Source organism: Pelodiscus sinensis, chromosome 3 (genome assembly GCF_049634645.1).
Source record: "Pelodiscus sinensis isolate JC-2024 chromosome 3, ASM4963464v1, whole genome shotgun sequence".
NCBI lineage: Eukaryota > Metazoa > Chordata > Testudines > Trionychidae > Pelodiscus > Pelodiscus sinensis.
This window is the reverse complement of record NC_134713.1, coordinates 84,029,041-84,054,485: the sequence shown is the minus strand read 5'-3', so window position 1 is coordinate 84,054,485 and position 25,445 is coordinate 84,029,041. Positions and strand designations below refer to the sequence as shown.

Genomic DNA, 25,445 nt, shown 5'->3' with positions numbered 1-25,445 from the left:
GTTGCCTGCAAGCGGGGAGCCATGTAGAGCCACCTGCATCCCCCTTCCCTGAGCTGTGCTAGATAGTTGCCCCCACCTACCCAGAACATGCACCTTTATCCCCCTCTCCCACTCCTCACCCCTCCCAGACCCTGCACTCCCACCCCACGCCTATACCCCAGATCTCGCCCCTCTCCTACACTCCCAGACCCTGCAACCTCAGCCCACTACAGCACTCTACATTCTGCCTGCACTCCACACCAACTTATTGTTGGCCCCACCTCAGAACCGAAGGGAGACCCACAAAATCTACAAGCCCCAGGTTCCCAGAATAGTTAATCCAGCCCTGGTGGGAAGCACTGAGCCTTGGCCCCTCCTCCCACTTGTCAAGCATGAGTGAAGTGAAGCAAAATGAGGCTACATCTACACTGCAACGTATCCCACAATAGCTATCCTGCGTCTCCACAGCAAGCCCATTATTTTGGGTTTGCTATTCCGATAACCCTGTAAATCTCATTCTACGAGGAGTAAGGGACAGTTTGGAATAGCACTTGATTTTGAAATTTGGTGCTGATGACAAAATATGCTATTTTGAAATAGCATTGAAATAAGATACTCTATTTGAGTGTCTCCCTGTCTCTCTTTCCCCCTCTGCTTCTGAAGAGAGGAAGGGCAGCTGCCCCAGGGCCCAGTGATTTAAAAGAGCCCTGGGCCCTGCAAATCACTGCTAGTGCCCTGGGTGGCATGGGATGGGCTAGCTGGGGGCACAAACCCACAGTCCTACTCCTTCTGCCAGAGGCTCTGTACCAGTGATGGGTGCACAGGTGGTAAAGGCTGAACCCCCAGCCAACTGTCTGGCTTTGCTGCCCCCGGACCAGTGAGACGTGCATGGGTAGCAGAAACTGAGATGAGCCAAATCTGACCACTAGTGCGCCAATAGCTGCTACGGGAGCAGATCTGGAGACTGGGGAAGGGAGGGGAGGGCGAAGCGCCCCCTGGCGACGGCTCTGCAGCGCGCAGGGAACTGCAACAGCCCAGACCCGTCCCGCCTCCCGGGCCGCTGCAGCAGGCGGCGCCTGCGCAAAGTGTGAGTTGTCACATTTGGCGCTGGGATCGATGGCGTGGCGTTCGGCCAGGCTCCCTGAGGTGCGGTCTCAGTTGTGGCAGGCAGCACAAGTCAATCGACGAGCCCCGTCCGGCGACAGAGCGCCGCTTCGCAACCAGACTCTGTCAGCATTCCAGCGCATGCGCCGTGGGGTCGTGGTGCTCCTCTCACCAGAGCCAAGCGGAGGCTAGTGCCGCCGCATCCTGCGGGCGTTGAGGCGGGCGCGCGCAGGTGTGTGAAAGTGAGAGCGAGAGCCGCGCGGGCGTTGAGGCGGAGGGGCGCGCGCCCAGCGGGTGCCTCGCAAGGCCGCGAGGGGCGTCAACATGTCCGGCGTGGGGGCCGCTTCCTGCGCCTCGGGCTCCGGGGCCTGTGCCGGAGGGGCCGCCGCCGCCGTCTCCTCCCCGGGCGGGGGGGTGTCGATGTTCCGCTGGCTGGAGGTGCTGGAGAAGGAGTTCGATAAGGCCTTCGTGGACGTGGACCTGCTGCTGGGGGAGATCGACCCCGACCAGGCGGACATCACCTACGAGGGGCGGCAGAAAATGACCAGCCTCAGCTCCTGCTTCGCCCAGCTCTGCCACAAGGCGCAGACCGTGTCCCAGATCAACCACAAGCTGGAGGTGAGGGCGGGGGGGGGGACCTGAAAGTGGCCAGACGGGGGAGGAGGTTTGAAGGGGCACGCGGGGGGTGGGGCTGGGTAGCCGAGTGCTGAGTTATTGGGGGAACTGGGAAGCAAAGGGCTTGACCGACGCGGGGTGGGGATTTTCCCCAGTGCCCTGATTGCTGCCTTAGTCTCCCATGGGGCAGGCTGGGATTCAGGGTGTCTGTTCTGTCCACTGTCTTCTCTGCACTTGGCTCTAGCTAGCTGGGGCACCTTTTCCTCTCCTCAGTCATAGCTTGGCTTCCCATGGCAGCTATGGGCCGGACTAATGAATGACCAGTACAAAAACACACAACTTCTTAATTAGAATATTTTTTCACAAATCAAAACATCACCTAATCAGATGATCAAGTTAAAAAATCCATAACCAAGAAAGCACTCTTACCTAGTGAAAGAAGCAGGGAAGAGCATGCTTTAAAAATTCTCTGAACTCAGATATGGTGATGTGCAGTGTAAGAACCTGGTTGGGTTGTTAGGTCACCAACTGTGGTTCTCTCATTGCTCTATGATTCAGAAGTAACTAAAATTGCCATTTATATAGTCACCCCGAGCTATTAAACTAGCTAGAGCTGGTCTGTTGCAGAAATAGCTGACTGTAGGAAGAAAACATTTTGCCCATGATTTTAATCCCACTTCTTCTGGGTAGCAAGACATGGGTCTGCAAAATGTCTTTTGAGTATTAGTAATGCAGTAGCTAAGATTAGAGAATATTTAAAAGTAGAGTACAAGTTCAGTAGATCATCTCTGAGGGGTATCAGTGTTAGCATGGGGTGTTGGTGAAGGCAGGGCTGGGGGAGACAAGCTCCCATCCTCACATCGAGCCCCACCCCTTCTGCTGAGGCCCCATTTGTGCTCCCCCCTCCCAATCAGGGGGAGGGAAGGGCAGGAATGCGCTCACCCCAGCCTTTCCAGCCCCAGGCAGGAGACCGAGTACACGGTATGGCCCTGGCTTCACCAGCTCCGGAGGCGAGCGTGCCATGCAGCCCAGCCCAACCTCACCTCTCCAGCCCTGGAGCACCAGAAGAAGAAGGAGGGCGTAGGGTATGTGGCATGGCTCCAGCCTCGCCAGCCATGGCACACTGGGGAAAGGAGGAGGGCATGGTTGCTCAACTATTCGATAGTCTCTGGGGGCGGGGCTGGCAGCCAGGCACTCCCTGCCATCTTGTGCTGCTGCCTCTGATTGAGAGGCAACAGGGCAGTGTGGCATCAGCCCCTGTCCATGTGGTGCCTGAGCTCGCCGCAGACAGGGGCTGCTGCTTTGGAGCAGCTTCTGTCCACGGTGAGCCCAGACCCGCAGTAAGAGGCAGTGGAGGAGTGGACAGGCTGGTCCACAGAGCCAGCACACTCAGAGAGCTGGCTGCTTCCTGCCTTTCATGCTGCTGCCTCTCTATCAGGTTGAGGGGCAGTTGGATCCAGTGACCGTGGGGAGTCAGCTTAAAGCTGTCTACCTACAGGCACCGGCTCCTCCCTTCCGCCCTTTCCCCCGTTGGTGCCTCTGATACACATACCTCTGGTGCCACGTTCTACATTGACATCCCTAATAGAATCATGAGCTTTTTTGGGCAAAACCCACTTCATTGGATGAACTCTTCAATCAAGAGCTATGTATAGCAACAGACGTACCTGTCAGTTGTTAATGGCAGGAGAAATTGGCTTTGTAATATGCCAACTAGTTATGTCTTTGTTTTGTGTAAGTCCAGAGTAATTGTATCAAATCTGTAGATAAATTCCAGTTTTGCAGACTCTCTTTGTAATTGGTTAGTGATAATCCTTTGTAGAAAAATGGCTACTTTTAAATCCATAATTGAGTGACCAGGCAGGTTAAAATGTTCCCCTACAGGTTTATGTGTGTTACCATTTCTGATGTGTGTCCATTTATTCTCATTTGGCTACTATAGATGGCAATGGGACACTTGATGGCATATATCACTTTAGAAGATGTGCAGTTGTATGAGCCTCTGATGTTGTGGCTTATGTGGTTAGGTCCTATAATGCTGTTGCTTGAATAGATATGGGGATGGAGTTGGCAACGGGGTTTGTTGCAGGGGTAGGTTCCCAGGTGAGTGTATCTGAGGTGTGATGTGTAGATGCCGTAAAGGATTTGCTTCAGGTTGGGGGGGTTGTCTGTAGGTAAGGATTGTCCTCTCTCCCACGGCCTGTTAGTTTATAGTGAACAAAGTTGACTTCCTTATAGTTCATGGAAGTTCTTTCCAGACTGCTGTTTGTTGTATTATGTGTATGCGTGTTGCTGTACATTAGATAAGGCAAGTCTCCTGCTTGATAAATCTAATGCATATAGCCACAATATAGTGGTGCCATAGACTAAATCAGCATGGATAGCATGTTCTGGAAGAGCAATTCAGTTTTATTGTACCTTGGGAAACAGGTGAGTTTTATGATCTATTTGAAGGGGAAGGAAGATACTGGCAAATTCTTGTATAATTACTGGGGGAAACAATCATTAAGGCTTGAATGAAGGAAGAGAAAAAGGAAACAGTTAAGAGAGATGCTTCAGTGGAGTACATGGAGTGGGACTGAGACTGGATATAAGCAGCAATGAAGTCTGAAGGTGGTATTGGAATTGTGGAATGAGCAGAGGTAACAGGTAACTCTTTTAATGGGTGCACAATTTTCAAACTTTTTGAACTGAGCCCCTCTTGAAATTAAATTTTTTGGTTGTACCCCTCCTCCCAACACAGACAAAAATATGCAAGTCAAAGGAAAGAGGTAGTTCCCTTCCAAACACATGGGTCTGAAGACTGAGCTGCTACGCAGTGTTGCTCATCCCCTGGAACTTTTCTATATGTCCTTCAGTTTTGAAAACCTCTAATTTAAAGGTTGTGGTGTTATAAAAGCGGGGTTCTGGGCAGACTATATAAACCCTGACCAAAATCTGGACATGCATGCCCTCTCACATACATACACCTGTCCTCTGGGAGGGATTGCTTGAAAAGTGAGGACAAAGCTCTTAATTTTAGTTAAATAATTTTCTTTTGAGCAATTACTTTTAATATATCTTTGATATATACAGTTGGGGGGGTTTGATGGTTTTTTTTGTCTTTATCTTTTTGAAGTATCTTTTGAATGATTATTTTGTGCATTGTGGTTTTCATTCTATCCATTTTGGGCAATCTTAAGTTAGGGATGTGAAGGACTAATTGACTATCAATTTGCTGATTGGATAATTGACAGGATAGCTGACTAGTCACTTCCTTCCCCGCTTCCTGCCTCTATCAGATAGAGGCAGCAAGGCGGGGGAAGAAGAGAAAATGAGAACATAAGAATGGCGATACTGGATCAGACCAAAGGTTCATCCAGCCCAGTATCCTGTCTGCCGACAGTGGCCAATGCCAGGTGTTCCAGAGGGAGTGAACCGAATAGGTATTGATCAAGCAGTATCTTTCCTGCCATCCATCTCCATCCTTTGACAAACAGAAGCTAGGGACACCATTAATTACCCATACTGGCTAATAGCCATTAATGGACTTAACCTCCATGAATTTATCTAGTTTTCTTTTAAACCCTGTTATAGTCCTAGCCTTCACAACCTCCTCAGGCAAGGAGTTCCACAGATTGACTGACTGCACTGTGTGAAGAACTTCCTTTTATTTGTTTTAAACCTGCTGCCCATTAATTTCATTTGGTGGCCCCTAGTTCTTATATTATGGGAACAAGTAAATAGCTTTTCCTTATTCACTTTCTCCATACCACTCATGATTTTATATACCTCTATCATATCCCCCCTTAGTCTCCTCTTTTCCAAATGGCTCTGCTGCTTTGAAAACCTGCATGCAGCCCAGGGCCCGCTAGGGTGTCCTCAGGCTGGCATTTCAAAGTGCCAGCAATGTGGGGAGCCCAGGATCCCCAGCTGACCCTGGGCTTCATCTGGTGCTGCCACTTTGAAATGCTGTAAGAAGCCCAATATCAGGCTCTTTGCAGTATTTCAAAGCAGTAGCACCGCCTGGAGCCCGGGATCAGTTCAGGCTGTTGTTACACTTCGGAGGCGGAGGTGCCCTATCAACTAATCAAAATAATCGATGCAAAATGCATTGACTATTCGATTAGTCAGTTACCTGATACTTAACATCCTTACCTTAAGTATCAGAGGTATACATTGGAAATGGGAACTACTTATTTAACGTTCTTACATTACAGTTACAAGTTATGTTGAGAATAATGTCTGTCTTTATTACTGACCTTTAATCAAAAGACCTCGTGCTGAACATGAAGGATACAATTTCAAATTCTGAAACAACTTACTTGGGTCAAAATTGGTACTTGGGAACTAATCAGTAGACTCGCTGCAATTTAAAATTCATATTACTCTATGACTGGGGTCTCAAACTCCTGGCCCACAGGCTATCTACAGCCCAAGCAGTTAGACAATCACCCACAAAATATTTTTTAAAAGTTATTTAATTAGCCCTGTGTGTCTGCTAGTACATGAGTCCCTGCAGCCTGGAGAGAGATGGTATCTGTGTGCTGCTCCAGCTGCTGGGAACAGCACATAGAGAAACACACCTCCTCTAGGCCATTGGGATATGCCAGCTGCGGCACGGAGCTAGCACCCAAAAGCCATTCTCACTCTTCGGTGCTGCCAATGGCGGCAGCTCCTGGAGTCTTTTAAATCATCCAGAGGTGGCAGGCAGGGTCCGGGGTTGCATAGTGGAGGAGCATGCAGACTGGTAGCCAGAGCCGGAAGACCCATCGGGAGGAGGGGGGGAGAGACGCTCAGAGACCCATCGGAGCAGGGGGAGACACTCAGAGACCCCCTGTCCTCCCAGAGCTGCTGCCAGAGAGGAGTGCCCTAGGTAAGTGCAGCATCCTCCACCCCACAATCCCCCCCCCCCCCAGAGCCTATGTTCTCTCCCTCCGCTTCCCTTCAGCACCAACACTTCCTTCCAGAGTTTTACCCCTTCACCTTTCCGGCACCTAAATACCCTCCCAGAGCCTGACCTCTCACTCCTCTTGTACCCCAGTATCTTGCCCCAGCCCAGCATCTGCACTTAGCACTCAAACACCCTCCCGTAGTCTGTACCCCTTCTCCATCCAAACTCCCTCCTAGAGCCTTACACAGCTGTGTGGGGGGAATGAAGATAAAGGATGTTAATGGGGAACAAGTTAACTGCTACCCAGTAAGCATTAACCAGTAAGGGTGATGCTTACCAGTGGGTTCTGGGAGTGGGAGCCACCCCTCCACTGCTTCTTAGTGCAGCCATTTTGAAATAATTCTTCATGAAATTCCTCACAGTACATTATTAGTCTCTTCTTAAGAAATTCTTATGAAAAATAATAGGGGAGGAGAGAATGACCTTTAATCATAAAAAAAAATCACAAAAAAATCATTTTCCTATGCCCGGTAGCCTAATCTACATGCCTCTGGCGACAGAGACATGTAGTCTAGACGTACCCTAAGTGTTGCAACCTAACAAAGAGATCTAAAAATGTTGCCAGCATACATTATGGTTTGAAATGTCTTTCTAAGTATTGTCATTATTTAATGAGACCATTTTAGATGAGTCAGCACTCAGCTTACTCCTAGAGCTCTCTGTCATGGGAATGTTAGTACAGGCAGTCCCCGGGTTACGTACAAGATAGGGACTGTAGGTTTGTTCTTAAGTTGAATTTGTACGTAAGTCGGAACTGGTACATATTGTAGGGGAAACTCTAGCCAAACATTTTTCCAGAGCTCAGTTTTATTCTCCCACACCTCACTTCCCTCAGTCCTTTATTCTCAAGCTGAAGTGTCTGCTGAGAAAAGCCACTCCGTGTCTCCCTGGTCTGCTGGGGGGGGGAAGGGGGGCGCTAGCTTCGCGTCTCCCTGGTCTGCTGGGGGGAAGCAGCTAGTGCAGGGTTGCCTCACCCTGTTTGTAAGTAGGGATCCGATGTAAGTCGGATCCATGTAACCCGGGGACTGCCTGTACTGAATGTGATCTAGTTTTTTGAAACATTGACTGATCATTCTTGAGCCAGTTTACTTTATATCCAGGGATGTGACCTTATTTTGTGATGTCATAAGTGGAGGTGAAGACATGCCTCAATTCTTAAATATTAACTCGCTAAATCCAGGTTCATCAGGGTCAGCAGCAGTATGCATGTTTTATTTAGAAGTTTCTCACCCATCTTTATGCCTTGTAGAAATTAATTAGCTATACTTATTCCATATTCTTGTGCTTCTGATATCCTGGAATTTTAAGTTTTATCTGACTTATGCTTCAGAAATCAGTGTGTGTAAAAGCTCTCTTTAAAAGTAAAGAAAAAAAGTTGAACTTCCAAAGAGTAAATAAGTTGCTAGGTTTTAAAATGTTGTTCACTGAATTATAAGATTTGTATATTTTAATAATGCTCTTAAAATAATTACATCAACCATAAAGGAGCCTATCATCTTATGGAAAGTAGGGGTATTCTTGGTACACAATTAAAAAGTATAAGCAACTTGAAAAAATGGTTTTGTGATACAGACATATCAAGCAAGAGTTACAGTTGAATAAAAAAGGAATTCTGAACTGTGTTTTTATAAATAAAGATAAATAATATGATACTGTCAAGTCCAAAGTAAAACTACAATTATGTACAAAACAATGGCAGCAATCAGTACATAAAATGAAATAAAAGCACAACGATAATAGCTTGCAGCAGGAACAGGTATTTCCATTCTAACAGCGGAAATTAAAAATATTTATAATAAATATGAAAATTAAAATATATATTGCTTATTTCCAAAGGAAACAACCCCTTCTGAAGTTTATATTGGTTTGTTAATTATTAATGCACTAAAAGGAAAAAATAGTGCAAATTGCAAAAAGTCATGTATCCAGAATGGGCTTCAGCACAACAGATAAAGCTGGGGCTAGCTGTCTTTTAGTTCTCCAGACAGTGTTTCAGCGCATTTCAACAGGACTTTCAGCTGCACCTGAGGAAGAGAGCAAATCAGTACTAGTTGTGGCATAAACAATGAAGAGTCCTGTGGTACCTTGGAGGCTAACAGATTTATTAGGTCATTAGCTTTTATGGGTAAAAACCAGTTCATCAGATACTTTGACCCAATTTAAATATATTTCCATACAGAATGAAAAGTAAGTCAGAAGTTAAGTGTATCCACTACCATCTGCTGTATTTGTATGAAATGCTTTTATTTAAATATTATTAAAGTTAAGGGACACTTTAATTCAACTCTGTTTTTGTTTGGATTATGGTAATAATATAGGTCCTTAATATTTAGCAGCACTAACCTAAAATATTTATATTTAATATAACTGTTTGTATAGTCATAGTATGTTCTTTATGTTCCTGGGGTTACAAGAAGGATAGGTTACAACGATCATGTGTTAAATTTTAACTAAATGTTTTAACAACTTGAATCACTGAAACTGCATAGTAAAATAAAGTGTGTTCTTTATTTTTATGTGGTTATGACGATCAGGACACACATGTTATTTATAAATGTTATAATATTGTGTAAATCAGAGCTTGAAAAATCCACCCATTCAGTCACCTGTGCAAAATGGAAAGCATTCTCTAACAAGTTGGGGAGCCTAAGCTTTCTTTGTTTAAAAATAAAGATTTTTATCTGTGATTATTTTAAGGTGTAGTGTTTATCTTTCTGAGGCTACAGACAGCTTGCGTGTGGCTGCTGCTATATCTGTCTTTTCAGGGAACAAAGTGCAATAAACAAGATTCTGGACAATTTGTTAGAACAAACCTTGTCATTTTGATATTGTATTGTTGCTTGAGAAAGTAACAAACAGAGGTAGGTATTGGAGGTATCCTCTGGAAAAGGGAACTCATACTTTAGACTGAGGAAGTATTAGATAGCTTCCATTGTTGCTTTTTTGTGGCAACCTTGGAAGAAGGTTATAGTAGTGGAGATCCCTCTTAGATCCTCAGGGACTCTGGAGGAAGCATAAAGAGACAAAAAAGAATTGTCTCTGTTCCAGCAAATGGAGGAAACTGACATTTTGAAATTTATTAGGTACCCTAATTTAGCGAATATGCCCTGCATCCAAATATACCCCGTGGTTTTTTCTATTTGAGTAAAAAAAATCGCGTATACCCCACGAACGAATATAACCAGTGAGGTATACAAGATTTTTCTGTGCCGGGGGTATATATGCTGGGGGTATATTTACGGGGGGGGGGGGGGAGAGGGAGATTAGCCACTCACTGCCCCAGGTTCCAGCTCAGCCACCAGCCTCCGGACAGGGGAGCGCTCATCTCACAGGTTCCTCCTCAGCTGCAGGAAGGGGCACGGGGATGAGCGCTTCTCTGCCCCTTCCTGCGGCTGCATAGGAACCGGGGAGTGAATGCTCCCCTGTCTGGAGGCTGGCAGCTGCGCAGTCACAGGAAGAGGTGACGGAGAGCTCACCACCTGGTGAGTATACCCCGCAGTGGTAGGGTGGATGCGGGGTATGTAAAAACGAATATAACCTGCGGATTATATTCGCTAAATTACGGTAACTATTAGCCAAAGGCTGATCCAAAGATAGAGCCCCAAACAGACCAGGTATCCCAAAAATCCCCACATCTTTGGGGCTGTGCTTCTCATGTACACATTGCCTTGGGGTGTTGTTTAGGGGAGCCTAACAACCCTCATCTCTTGTACCTGCCTTTGGTAAGTAAGGCCAATACTACACTGGAAAGATTTGGCAACAAAAGTATTGTCGACATTCATACATCGCCAAATCATGTTTGCCACTCTGTCAACATATTATGGCCACATTGTTAGCTCTCCCGACAGCAAAAAGAGCAAAGCAATGTGGGCAAGCATCCCACAGTGCCTAGCGTCATATTTAGTTGCTAGGCACTGTGGGAATGCACAGCATTGCGCAAAGCATTTTGGGAATTGGTGTCAGCCACCTGTTTGCTTCACAGCCTTTCCAAGTCTTCCAGTATGTGCTGGGAGAAATCGTGGAACCCAGACTTCTCATGTACTGTGATCAATGTGTTTGACATTATGCTTTGCAGCAGAACTACTTATGAACTTAATATCAGAGGAAAAAGACTTGGATGTGGCAACAGTGTGAGCGTCAAGGGCAGGAGCAAAGTGGAATAACATTGGCTGTGTCAGAGCAGCTGTGCAGAGTAGAGCATTGCTTTTGGGTTAGGGAAACCAGCAGTGAGTGGTGGGGTCGCATGATCATACAGATGTGGATGTAGATCAGTGGCTACAGAAATTTCAGATGTGTAAAGCAACCTTCCTGGAGTTGTGTCTGAGCTGGCTCCTGAACTGCAGCACAAGGACACTCAAATGAGAGCTGCTTTCTCAGTAGAGAAGTGTGTTGCAGTTGCTTTGTGGAAACAGGTGACACTCAATTGCTACCGTACAGTTGCAAATCTGTTTGGAGTGGGAAAGTCTACTGTCAGGGCAGCACTTAATGCAAGTGTGCAGGGCAATAAATCACATTGTGGTGCATAGGATTGTGACTGTAGAATAGGGGTCAGCAACCTATGGCTTGCGATCCAAATATGGCTCACTAGGGAGCCAGATATGGCTTTTCTGGAGCCCCAACACAGACCCTGCTAGCTCCCCCTGCATCAGGGAGCTAGCACTGGTACTGCAGCCTTGCAGCCCCTTACAAGATTGGAATGCCAACGCTGGCTTCCTGCGGGGGGAACGGGGACAAAGCCCCGGGCCTTCCCATTGGTTCTGGTGTGCGGGGAATAAGCGTGGCTCCATGCGCTCCTCTTTTCCTGCCCTCGGCTTGCAGAGAACAAGTGGAACAAAAAATTACTCAGCATGCGCTGCCCTTTTCCTTTCCCTGGGACATGCTTCCTGGAGGCTTCCTTCCGGCAAATGGGAGCAGTGGGAGGCCCTGTTACATGATGTCTGCGACACGATGCAAAAACAGGTAAGTGCCTCCCCACTCCCTCATGCGCAGACCCCACATCCCCATCTCCTTACTCACTCCCACTCCTGCCCCCTGGCCAGACACCCTGCCCCCTGCCAGCTTGTACCCCCGGACAGACAGCCTGCCCCCAGCCTGTTTCTGATCCTGCACCCTACCTTCAAGCCAGACCTCGCACCCTCATCCTTTCCTACACTCCACCTCCCGCCCAGATACTGCATCCCCATCCCTAGCCCATCTCTGCACACTTAACTCCTCATTTTTGGCCCCACCTCAGAGCCTGCGGGTGGGGGAGGCCACAAAATCCACTAACCTTGGAATCCCCCAGAAGAATAAATCTGGCCTGAGGCCTTGAACCTTGGTCCTCTCTGCCTCTCCCCTCACCATGGGGCTGGAGCACAAGGGGAGTGAGGTGTTAAGTTAGGGGCCACATCAGTGAGGGTTGGAGTTTTTTGGAGGTGTGGGTGGTGGATTTTTTTTTTTTTTTTTTTGTTGCTTCTCATTTGTGTAGTTCCTCACCCAAAAAAGGTGCCTCACTCCTGCCATAAATAAAGACAATGTAAAACCTTTTGTGTTGTACATACTATTTTACTTTATTTAAACATAAAGCCTGGCCAACAAGCCCCCATCTGGCTGCAGCATTATAACACTCCTACACCCTCCCCTCCCCCCCCACCAACCTTGAGCCCATCATACTCCTGAACCCCCTGCCCTGAGCCCTTCATACATCCACATCCCCAGTCGCCTGCCATAACCCTCCTGCACCCCCACACACCCCAACCTTGTGCCCTGAGTCCATCATACACCCAAATGTCCTGCCCTGAGCCCCTTATATACCCCAACCCAGATTCCTGCACCCCCACACCTCTAGCCCCCTGCCAGAAGATTGACAGATGACAGCCTGAATGCGTGCATAAAGCTGGATTTGACCAGTTATGATGTAATCAAAGAAATGTGCAAAAATATGCAGCAGCAGAAGTTCCATTAAATAAATTCTATGAGTACAGTGTTTCGTTTATGGTATTAATCATGTCAATTATCATTAATATTAAGTTGTGTATTTTCAGTCATGCAAATAAGCATTTTTTTTTTTACTGGCTCTTTGTTGACCACTTGTTCCGAATTTTGATGTAGTTTGGCTCTTTGATTTAAAAAGGTTGCTGACCCCTGCTCTAAGAAATGTGGATGACATAGTGAATGGCTTTGCGAACATGGGCTGGGTTGAGGCTCATTGTGATGCCCAGTTACTATGACAGAGTTAGCCCAGTCCAGGCTTCAGCCTTTTAGTTCTTGCAGTGGGCCCATTCTTGTGAGTCTGCAAAAATTCAGACTCAACATAGAGCAAGTCCCTCCTGAAGTAGGCAAAAAGGTCAATGGCACTACCTTACTTAATGGGTGCCTGGGTAACAGCTGTAATGGGTTCCTTATAGCCAGGTAACCTGGGCAGTTTCTCCCTTTTAGGCTTGTCCTGGGCATTTGCCAAGTGAAGTTTCATCCTTTAAACACTGCCAACCTGTTAGCACACGGAGCCTCCATAGTCTTTTCCCTTTCAGGACAAGGATTATACTCCTCATTGAAATTATATTTAAATACTCTAGGGCAGTGGTCCCCAACACGGTGCCCGCAGGCGCCATGGTGCCCGCGGGGCCATTTGTGTGCGCCCGCCAAGTGCTCGGGGCTGGCCTGGCCCTGGGCACGTGGCACATGTATGGTGCCGGAGCCGGCCCAGGCGCATGGCGAGTGCCGGCCCCGGGAACGTCGCGAATTAGCCGCCCACCCTCTGGGCGCGCGGCGCGTGGAGGGGCGGGGCTGGCCCTGGGCACGCGGCGCTTGGGCGGGGGGGCGGCTCCGGGCGCGCAGCGCTTGGCGGGGGGGAGGGGAGCCGGCCCCGGGTGCGAATTAGCCGACCGCGCTCTGGGCGCATGGCGCTTGGGGGGGGGGGGGCGGCCCCGGGCGCGTGGCACTTGGGCAGCTCCGGGCACCGGCCCCGGGCGCATGGCTATGGGGGGAGCCCCGCCCCCGGGCGCCCAAGTGTCCCCGCCCCCTGGCGCCCGGCAGGCGAACGGCCACGCCCCCTGGCGCCCGGCAGCCTCAGATGGTTGGGGACCACTGCTCTAGGGCAGTGTTTCTCAAGCAGTGGTACAAGTACCCTTAGGGGTACTCGAGAGAAGTCTTGGGGGAGGGCAGTGTACAGAAACACAACTGAAATTTGAAGAAAATTGAATTTTTGTTTTAAGTTTTACAGCCTTTTATTATTTTTGTACTTTTTACACCCAAAAATTTCATCACCCACCCAGCTACGATTAAGTTGTTTAAACGAATGTGTTGCAATGGTAGAAAAAAATTTGTGTGTCTGAAAACTATAGGTTCTGGGGGGATTTTTTTTTTGAAAGGGATACTTTATTAAACAAGGTTGAGAAACACTGCTTTAAGAAACATTATAAAATAATTACTCCAGAGAAAGCTCTGGACATAGCATAGACTCAACAATTGCTAAAAATTCTGATCAGTGAAAAGAACAAACCCTGAAAAACAGAAGCTCTAGACATGACTTTAAGATTTTGGTTTTCACATTTTGGAAGACAAGGGCTATATATTAGTATACACTTGATTCATGTTTGGAGGGTGTGTTTTCTAGATGCAAGACTAGAAATGTTCTTAAATGAAAGCTTACTTTCTGCAGAAATTGGTGAGTGAATCTCCACCCTCCAATTTTTGGAAAAAGTTTAATTCTTGCTAGTGGGAGCTGCAATAGAGGGTTTGTCAAACGATGCTTATATTATAGAAACACTAATTTTTGGTAAGATATAAGTAATGTCATCAGCCTGAAGGCGAGAAGACTGATAGCCAAAATCAGGTGTGGATTTGTAAATTGAATAATAAATGAAGTTAATGGAGACATGGTATAAGTTACATGAGGAGAGGATGCTGTGAAAAGCAGTAACTTTTCTTCCTCTTTCTCTGCCGTCTGTGCGTGCACGTGCATGTGCGCGCACACACACACACACACACGCGCACACACAGATATACCTTAAGTCAGGGCTTCTCAACACGTGTCCTGTGGGCTGCAAGTGGCCTGCATCCTGTTTGCAGCCTGCGGTGCAGTTTGGATTTACGTAGGACTCAACATGCGGCCGACAGGTGGGAGCCAAAATAAAAAAAAGTAGCCAATATAATGGTCTTCTGTTGATATGTGTTTTAGTAGTTAAATTCCTGGACTGTCACTGCTGTTATATGGGTGGAAATTCGATAAATATTGCATTTTATTAATATCAGCAGAACTGACTTAAATGGGGTCCTGTGTGTTGTGTAGTCTTGCCTTAATCTTTGTATCTTGCCAGTGTGAAAGAAGCTATTTGCATATATTTGCATAAATCTGCAACCACACTTAATTTGCAGCCCTCAGCATGTGCTGTATCATTGTCACCTCCGGAGCTTCCAAAGTTGAGTAGCCCTGCCTTAAGTGTTTGCTTATCTCCACCACATGGTGTCTTTGACTCTCCTCAAGGATATCTCACCATCAACTGAAGTTCAGTGTGGTTCAAACAGAGCTCCTAATCTTTCTCAGGGTACGTCTACACAGCAATGTTATTTCAAAATAACTAGTGTTATTTCGAAATAACTTAGTCCTCGTCTACACAGCAGGCAGTTATTTTGAAATAATATCGAAATACTGTCAAACTGGAGGACTTCTTATTTCGAATCCTGTGATCCTCATTTTATGAGGACTCAGGGAAGTCAGAGAAAGAGTGCTCTATTTCGAATTAAGTGCTGTGTAGATGCTCCCAATTTCAAAATAAGCTATTTTGAAAGAAACTACACAATTGACGTAGCTCAATTTGCATAGCTTACTTCGAGTTAAACCCTGCCCTCAAAGTCCTTTTCGCTTTTTCCTTTCTTGATCACTGTGGACAGCATCACCATCCTGCCTGTCACTCATGCCCATCATCTGTTTTTCATATTTGACCTCTCTAGGTCCTCAAATCTAGGTTATGTCTAAATCTTGCTGATTTTTTTTTTTTGGTATAACATCTATAAAGCATGGCTTTTCTTATCCATTCATACAGTTAAAACTCTTGTCCAATCTCTTCTCATCTAGTCTCTCAATTATTCCAACTTTTTCTCTCTAGGCTTAACCAATGCAACCTTGCCCTGTTGATATCTATTCAGAATGGTTCTGCAAAGATCATTTTCCTACCCCATTACTTTGACTCCGTTACCTCTTTCTGTGCATCTCTCCACTGGCTTCCCCTTTCTCATGTCAAAAATAAGTTGCCTATAAACATTTTCAGGACCCATCACAGTCAATCCCCACCCTATCATCTCATTCAGTATTGATCTATTGACCAACCTCTCCCAGTGATGCTAGCCTCCATTGCCCACTTTGTAAATTTTCAAACAAATACCTGTGTGTTTTCTCTCATGCTACCTCTCACGCTTGAGGCACTCCCCATAACCATCTTTAAAGCTATATCTTTTTCCTCCTTAAAATGTCTTTGCTGTGGTGTCTTCAAAAATGTTGGCAACACTTAGGTTGCTGGTGTACTGAACACTGAAAGTTAAGTGACCCAACTACATTACAGAGGGTATGTCTAGACTACATTCCTCTGTCGCCAGAGGGATGTAAATTAGACATACCGAAATTGCTAATGAAATGGGAATTTAAATATCCCGCACTTCATTAGCATAAAAATGGCACTGCTTTTTGTCGCCACAGAGCTTTGGTGATGAAAAGCGGCAGTCTAGATGCAGATCTGTCGCTCACTAAAGCCTTTGACGACAGATCCTGTATACCTCGTACGAGGCATAAGGGATCTGTTGTCAAAGACTTGAGTGAGCAACAGATCCACGTCTAGACTGCTGCTTTTCGTCGCCAAGGCTCCGGGGCAACAAAGCGGTGGCCATGTTCATGCTAATGAAGTGTGGGATGTTTAAATTCCTGCTTCATTAGCAATTTCGGTATGCCTAATTTACATCCCTCTGGCGACAGAGGAATGTAGTCTAGACATACCCTTAGGGTTATGAAGAAGCAACATCCCTGCGTTATGTAACTAACTCAACATAACTCCTGATGTATACTTCACTAGGTTAATGGAACAATTCAGGAGTTGGATTAACTACAGCAATGGGAAAACCCTCGTGTTGCTGTAGTGAGTGTTTGATCTGAAGCACTACAGCAGCACAGCTGATGCATTAGAGCTTTACGTTTAAACATAGACTGTAAGTTCTCTGTCTTTGTGGTCTTTCTACAGCATCTAGCACAATGGGGATTTGTCCATAACTAGGGCTCCTATGTGCTACGATAATGCAAATAAGTAATAATTTTCTATCAAGCTTCATTTTAAACACTTACCTTGCTAGTAAAAAATGAGTAGGCGGACTGGGTGTGTTGCTCCTAAATTGATCTTCTGAGAGGTCTAGATATGAGAAGTTGACATGGGATATCTAATAATAAATAAAATAGACTGTACAGTTTACTGACTCATGCTTGCTTTTTTTTATAAAGCCACACCACCTTTCCAATAAAATGCTTATGGAACTATACAAGAACTGCGGATTTAATCATCACAGTAATTAGTCAAGCTGCCGTTGTTCTAATCACAAAAAATTTTTCCACTTCAGAAAATGCTTTTATACTAAAATGACTTGTTGATGTTCTCTTATAAATGTTTGAGAATAGTAAATAAAGAAATCCATTTAATAAAAAATAGAAAGATTTCTGTCTGGATACTATCATCTAGAGAAGCAGGCTTTCAATTTTTCCAACAATATTTTTAATGCTTTTCAGAATAGCTCTGAATGACTTCTGTCTCGACTGCAGAGCTTTTCCAGAACGTGTCCGCTTTTTTGGAACAGTTTCCGAAAAAGTGGACGTGTTCTTTCGGCATCCCTGTATTCCTCTCAGTGAGAGGAATAAAGGATGTTCCGAAAGAGGATTTTTTTCCAAAATTGGGCACTGTATAGATGGGCCAAATTTTGGAAAAGCCTCTTTCAGAAAAAAACAGGAAAAGATACGGTTCACAATTTGCAGTTCACAATTTGCATATCTTTTTCTGACTTTTCTCAGCAGTCTAGACATAGCCAATGTATTTAAACAATAGACTTTAAATTCTGAGATGATTTTGTTCCCCATTACACTATAGGCAAAACTCTTGTTTAAAATTTTAAGAATATTTTCAGTGAGATAAGTTTTCATTTATATCTTATAGCTGTAATGCCTTAATTTCTCACAGTTTCTGGTAAGTTTGCTCATTTTTTGACGTGGGGGGGAGTCAGTTGTCCCTCTAACACAGGCATGTCCAAAGTCCGGCCCGCGGGCCAATTGCGGCCCGTGTTCCGGTTTAATACGGCCCCACAGGTAATTTGGCAATATCTAACTTTTATGGCCCCCAACGAATCCATATGTATTGAGATGAATACATTGTAAAATCTCAGTTAATGTCAGTTGGTCTAAATCAGTTATAAATATATTTGGACACAACATGTATACTTGGTGTTATGTTCCTGTTCATATTTTTTGAACTTAAAAGTTGACAGACAACCTCTATTACCAATAATATGTAATGTACTTTACAATGTTCCTGACATATATTTCAGCTTCCTGGATTTTTTTTTATCTGGCCTTCAGATATGAAAGGCAAAGTGATTTAACACCTGTTTAGATTTGTCATCCATGTGACGAAATGAAAAGTATGCCGTTTGCAATAAACTTTGCATAAAATAGTTAATTTGCATTTAATTTTAATGGTTCAAAGAATGTCAGGCAAAATGGTCGGCCCTCACGCATGTTCACTTCATCAAATCTGGCCCTCTTTGAAAAAAGTTTGGACACCCCTGCTCTAACATTTTCTATGCTTGGGCAGCTTGAATTTTCTTACGTGCACCACCAATATTGAGGTAGTATATCAATGTACACCACCAATACAAACTAAACACACAGTTTATATTTAAACACACACTCTATATATACATATATTTTAAGGAGTCTATATATGTGGAATAAAATATATTAAAAGAAGACACCTAGTGCACTTGGTGACTACAAAGGTACACTTAGTGACTACAAAGGCACTGTACAAAGGTAGGCAATAAGACTTCTTCCCTAGGAGGAAGAGTAGAAGCCCCAGAACAAATTACACGTGGCTCTAGGATTTGTAGACATTTGCATGTTTCAGAGAGCTTGCAAATAAGGTTTCATCCTACAAAACAACTAGCGTCACACCTAGTACTTGCTACTTCTAACTTATAAAAGCCAGAACTCTACCAGATAGCAAAGATCTGGCCTTAATGCAACACAATTTACCACGTATTAATTAGCAACACAGGATTTTTAAAAAGTCATTAAGCTCAGAGTTAAGATATCTGCAACATTCCGAAATATTCTGTTAAAAGAATTAAAAAACAACTGCAACAACAATTGCCGCACCTTAGGACTATTTGCTGTTTTTAAATATTTTTTTAGCTACAGACTAACACAGCTACCCCTCTGAAACTGTTAAAGGAATCTTTTTTTCTTATCTTAGCCATTAACATCTATATGCAAACTTTATATGAAATGCAATCATGCGAATGTCCTAGCGTGTGCACGCACACACACACCAGTCTTTAACCCCGTCCCTCCATACCAACCTATCAGAGAGGACTGCAGTGAGTGAGACACCCCAAACAGACTGCCCCCTGCCTCTACCTCACTGCATAGATGCCAGCACTCAATCATTCCCTCTTTCCCCCACCTGTCCCATGCAGTTCTCTCCTTTACCTCCTCCTTCCCAGCCCAAGAGGATTGAAGAGATTGCTGGGTTTCTGCCTCAACCTCTCTCTTTCCTCTGGCAGATGGGACTTTCCCCCAAGCCAATTAAATACTCCCTCCTCCAAGCCTCTCATTCCTTGCTTATCTCAACTGATTGTCTTCCCTTTCAAGCACATGGCAGGCAGTGTTTAGCTATGGTTTACAGGAGCCCATGCCCGCCAATCAGCTGATCTCCTTGCTAGCGCAGGGAGCTTTGAATCTCCCTGTGGGGCTCAGAACATAGCTGCATAGCCGCTCAGCCACATAGCTTAGAGGGAACTTTAGGGGGTGGGTACTTTTACTAACTACATTTTTTTTCTTCTTCTGGGTCATTGCCTTATTGCGGAGTCATTTAAACCAGTGGTTCTCAAACTGCGGGTTGGGACCCTTGTGTGAGTCGGGACCACATTTTTATGAGGTGTCCAGGGCTGATTTAGGCTTTCAGGGGCCCAAGGCAAAGCACAAACCCCACGGTTAGGGTGACTATTTTAGTTCGGTATATTCCCAGAGATTTAATCATATGACATAATCTTTTATGAAAGATTAATCTTTAATTCTTGGGAGACTCCAGGCCAATCCTGAAGGGTTGGCAACCCAATACTGCTCCAGGGCAAAGCAAAACCTGAGAGCGTCAGCCCTAGGTGGGGTTGAAGCCCTTGGGCTTTGCCCCTCCTCCCCACACCTGGGGTGCAGAGGCTTGGTTGGGCTCAGGTTTCAGACTCCTCTCCTGGGCGCATATAGTAACTTTTATTGTCAGAAGGGGGTAGTGGTTCAATGCATTTAGACCATTCCATTGTTGATCATGCTGATTATGTGGACATGTGGTTTAACTAAAATAAGATGTTTGCATTTCCTAGTTTAAAAAGTAGCTTGAATGTAGGTCAAAGCAATGGCAATGATTAAAGCAGTAACTCATTCTGAAAGAGAATGTTGCTCACAGATGCTTTAGAAAGATGTTACTTTGGAGTGGTGTAAGTTTTTTGTAGTAGCAGGTAGTGAATGTGTAAAGGATTATACTTGGGATAGTGAGGAAAAGGAGATGGTCTGAGGTAAATAAGACAAATACAAAGTACTCTATTTAGGAAGCTCCAATCAGTTTCACGTATACAAATTGGGAAGTGACAGTCTAGGAAGGAGTACTGCAGAAAAGGATCTAAGGGTAATAGTGGACCACAAGCTAAAATGAGTCAACAGCTGTTCCAAAAAAGCAAATATGATTCTGGGATGCATTAACAGGAGTATTGTGAGCAAGATAGGAGAAATTATTCTTTCACTCTACTATACACTGATTAGGCCTCAGTTGGAGTACTGTGTTCACTTCTGGGCACCACATTACAAGAAAGATGTGGAGAAATTGGAGATGGTCCGGAGAAGAGCAACAAAAATGATTAAAGGTCTAGAAAGTGAGGGAAGACCGAAAGAACTGGGTTTGTTTAGTTTAGAAAAGAGAAGCCTGATAGGGAACATGATAGCAATTTTCAAGTGCTTAAAAAGGGTGTTAAAAGGAAGAGGGAGAAAAATTGTTCTGCTTGACCTCTGATGATAGGAAAAGAAGCAATGGGCTTAAATTGCAGCAAGGGAGGTTTAGGTTGGACATTAGGAAAAACTTCCTGTCAGGGTGATTAAACACTGGAATAAATTGCCTTAAGGAGGTTGTGGAATCTCCATCACTGGATATATTTAAGAGTAGGTGGGATAAACATCTATCAGGGATGATCTAGATGATACTTGGTCCTGCCGTGAGGGCAGGGGACTGAACTTGATGATCTCCTGAGGTCCCTTCCAGTTCTAGTACTCTATGATTCTATAAAGAAAAATGTGACTATATGTGGTAAAAAGTTGGAGATTTTCACTTGATGAGACAAATGCACATTGGAAATAATAGGCCCGTTTGTTGGTTATGTCTTCCTTTCTTGTGTCTACACTATTGTGTGGACACAGACCTGTTGCTTAAAGTCAGGCAGTGTAAACACTGTCTGCACTTTTGCCTACCAAAAAACAAAACAAAAAAACCCTTCCCAGTCCCACAAGCTGTGTTTTGCTTTGTTGGCAGGAGAGCATTTCTGTGGACAAAACACTGTTTGATCTACTTGCCACAGCAAAGCTTTTGTCATTGGGGTGGAATTGAAGCACCTGTGAACAACAAAAACGTTGTGGCTTAATTGCCAGTGTAGACAAAGTCTATTCTGTGGATAGTTATAACTTTATACTATGGAACTGAAATGCACACAATATTTATAGTTCAGAAATCTCCATTATCTACTGTTGGCAAATGTTCTTCCTCCCTGAGTCCTTAAACTTCAGTGACTCTCTGTCAACACTAATAACAGTATACTTAGTCCTTTCCTTTTTACCTATGGATCTCAAAGTGTTTCAGAAAAAGTGGGTAAGTAGTATCATTCCCATTTTGAAGTTGGGGAAACTGTGTTACAAAGAGGTTAAAGACCTTACACGTTAACCACATAAATGAGACATTTTGATTCATTTCAGTGAAGCCAAAGTATCTTATCCAAGTTTACAAAGTGAGTCAACAGCAGTACTGAGAATAGATCCCCAAAATGCAGTTTTCAAATGAGGTCAGCATTTGGCCTAACTTGTTTCCATTGAAGGCAGTGGTGAAACTGCCATGATTTCTCTGGGGACCAAGTTAGGCCAATAAATAAGGGTACGTCTAGACTACCGCGTTTTGTCGACGGAAGTTTTGTCAACAGATACTGTCCGACGGAAGTTTTGTCGACAGATACTGTCGACAAAACTTCCGTCGACAAAGAGCATCCAGACACATTGAGTTCTGTCGACAAAGCAAGCTGCTTTGTCGACAGAACCCCGTAGTCTGGACGCAACGTTACAGGCAATAACACCTTCTGTCGACAGAAGGTGTTTTGCCTCGTAAAATGAGGTATACCAGCGTCGACAAAACTGCTGAGTTCTGTCGACGTTATGTCGACAGAACTCAGCGGTAGTGTAGATGCTGGTATAGTTTTGTCGACAAAAGTCCACTTTTGTCGACAAAACTAGGTAGTCTAGACACACCCTAAGGCTATGTCTAGACTGCAAGCCTCTTTCGAAAGAGAGCGTCTAGACTGCACGCGGAATTTCAAAAAAGCTGCTTTTTCGAAAGAAAGCACCCAGTGAGTCTGGATGCTCTCTTTCTAAAAAGCCTGTTTGCTTTCAAGAACGCCTTCTTTCGAAAGAGCACTTTCGAAAGAAGGCGTTCTTCCTCGTGGAATTAGGTTTACCACCGTCGAAAGAAAAGCCGCATTCTTTCGATTTAATTTCGAAAGAACGCGGCTGCAGTCTAGACGCAGGTGAAGTTTTTTCGAAAAAAGGCTACTTTTTTCGAAAAAACCCCTGAGTCTGGACACAGCCTCAGTGTCCAGTGCCCAGTCCAGACTCTACTATCTCCCATCTGTGCTTTCCATAATGGTGCTAAAGATGAGTTTTGTCTAATTTACAATATGTCAGATTATTTTATTGCTCCAATTCAGCATGCACCTCTGTTGTTAATAGCTATAAGAAATGAGTCAATTTCTTAGTGTAAATAATATTCAGAGTGGCACTCCTGTCCCTTGCATGGAATGTTAGCCCTTAAAATATTGTCACCATTTTAATTATTTTTGACTGCCTCTAGTATTGATGGATTTTAGCACGACACATACTTGTGTCTCAGTTGGATTAGCAATATTAGACCTCTAAATATTAATATTTCTTCCTGTTGGTTTAGTACTTTGGAATATGAATATATTTGATTTTTCTAACTAATAATTGTTGGGACCTCTGATACCTGACTTTGATAATAGCTTGCTATGAGATTCATATCATGTTGCCTTTAATAAGGTTAAAATAGTGGAAAGTTTTAGTATCTTTTAAAAAGGTTTGATTTCCTGTCCATGAAGTTATATATGTGTTTGTTGTGCATGATACCAAGGGAAAAAATGCTTAGCCATGCTTGTTTGCTCTTATAGGTGCGTTCTCCATTTCTTGAGCTTTTATTGCTGTAGAAGAGTAACTGATACCAGGTGAAATATAGTAAATTGTCACGTTGTAATTTTTTTTTAAGGCTATGATATGCCCATATTGTGCCATAGTGTACTTCATTGGTTTCCTTGTATATTTCTCAGTTTAGCTGAGTTTATGCAGGTTTACTTCATAGAGAGGAAGCCACAAGAGTTCCCACTGTGACAAGTTGAAAGAAGTTTAACAAACAGAAGATAGATTTATTCCTGTAAATACTTTAGTTATTAAAATATGCAAGATGATATTTGTTAATATAAGCAACATATGGGGATGACTGGCATTTGCAGTACAGTACGTGCAAGTTGATAATGTCTCCCCCTGTGACCAGGAGCTCAGATGGAAACCAAAACCCTACAAAAGACATGAAACTGAGTTCTTACATTAACACTCCCCTGTCCTTATGCTGGTATGTCCCTCTGCCTCTGCTAACTTCCGTACCATTGCGCTGATATTCTCCCCATTCCCACCCGGAGTAACAGAAAGCAAAACCCACTGGCCCTGCCCTACTGGTTTCAGAAGTGCATCAGCTCAGGTGGCTCCCCGGCCAAAGTAGTTCTTATTGTGACTGAGGCAGCCAGTGTGGCTTCTTGGACCAAGCAGTGCCCTCTGCAACCAGGATTATGTGGGCACTGGGTGGTGGTTGGGTGCTGCTGGGAGCCGTGTGCGTCACCTGTCCCCCACCCTGGGCTGATAGCTGCATGGGCCTGATTAAATAACTTTTTCAAAATATTTTGCAGGCCAGATTGGGGGAGTGCTCAGGTCACAGATGGCCCACAGGTCAGAAGTCTGAGACCCCTGCTATATGATATCATGAATAAATATATAAAGTAACCCCTCCATTGTGACTCTAGAATCAAACCTGCCATTATATCATGGTAGTTGTTCAAATGGCTTCTCCCAAACTGTTGTGATCTTAAAACTAAACATTCTGTTTGTCATCCAGTACATGCTGTGTTTTTGTTTCTGCTGCTCCTCATTGGTTCCTCTGAAAATTCCGTAACAGTCGTGGGTGATCCTCATAATATATGACACTTTTCTTCTTTTGAGATGTATCTTGTAATATAAATATTTTTAAAATATTATATTAAAAGATTGATAAAGTTGTTCAGGTAAGCTTAACTCAGCTCTTTTGTGCATATTCATTTTCATACAGCCTTTTACTACAAGATCACTGCAAATTCAATGTAAGTGCACTTGTATTCCCCCTCCATGATCTACCAAGGACAACAGCTTAAAAGTTTTCTCTCTTGGGTGGAGACCAGTGTCTCTCTCATACTTGGCCAGAGGTTTTTTTTTCTGGCTATACAGTTCCCTTCTTATACTGTGTTATTCCCTGTAAGCCAGATGGCCTAAACAGCCAACATCTGCACTTTACTTTTTCCTAAGGGGCTATAAACAGCCTCATTACCCACTATTGTAATACACAGGCCTTTCTAAGTAAGCACATTTATGCTTAAGCTAAAAGCATTACAGAGAAGATGTATTAAAAACAAAAAATAACTCTCACAAATAATAAACTTATCAGTGACTAGTCACAGCTCCAACCAGGGCTCTTGTAGGCATTCATACAGGGAAGTTTCTGTAGTCACAGGTTCCTAACAAGAACACACATGAATAAGTCAGTTTCTTCTATCTACAGATTTGATTTTTTTATATTCAAATGCCAGGAACAGGTGTTAAGTAGACAATGGGTTCTCTCTTCAGGGTCTAGCTTCAAAAGGTTGGATCTGGAGGTGGGAATTTGAAATTGGTTCCTTTGGTCCTTCATAGGAAACCCACTTAATATGGCCACAAAATTCCTCCTTGTTGAGACCATTGCTTAAAGTGGTCCTTTTGAAATTTGTAACTCTTCCCAGTATTTCTATTAGCTGTGCTCTTCACACACACACCCCAAGAAATTATGTCCAATCCTGCAATAATATATAAATTTTGCATTTGATACAACAGACTCCTAAAGTTTCTTAAACTTAATTTCATAAGGTTTCTCAAAGTCTTTATTGTGGGAAATTGACCTATTTATCACAATAATTGCATACTATTTTTTCACTGGGA

The 25,445-nt window shown here is 44.2% G+C and overlaps 1 protein-coding gene and 1 long non-coding RNA gene across 2 annotated transcripts in view; one reads left to right on the top strand and one right to left on the bottom strand.

Annotated features, from left to right (window-relative positions):
- The first annotated feature begins 1,080 nt into the window (after positions 1-1,080).
- Positions 1,081-25,445, top strand: part of GOPC (golgi associated PDZ and coiled-coil motif containing) — a 58,379-nt gene continuing 34,014 nt past the window's right edge. Inside the window, exon 1 of the mRNA XM_075924046.1 lies at positions 1,081-1,701. Coding sequence (XP_075780161.1) covers positions 1,408-1,701 — 294 coding nt within the window. The 5' untranslated portion in view covers positions 1,081-1,407. The remainder of the gene's footprint in view (positions 1,702-25,445) is intronic.
- LOC112545791 (uncharacterized) lies at positions 8,521-23,907 on the bottom strand. The gene is made up of 3 exons (XR_003089337.2): positions 23,774-23,907; positions 16,941-17,032; positions 8,521-8,655 (listed from the first exon to the last, which is right to left on the bottom strand). It is a non-coding gene; the product is annotated as an uncharacterized LOC112545791 (long non-coding RNA).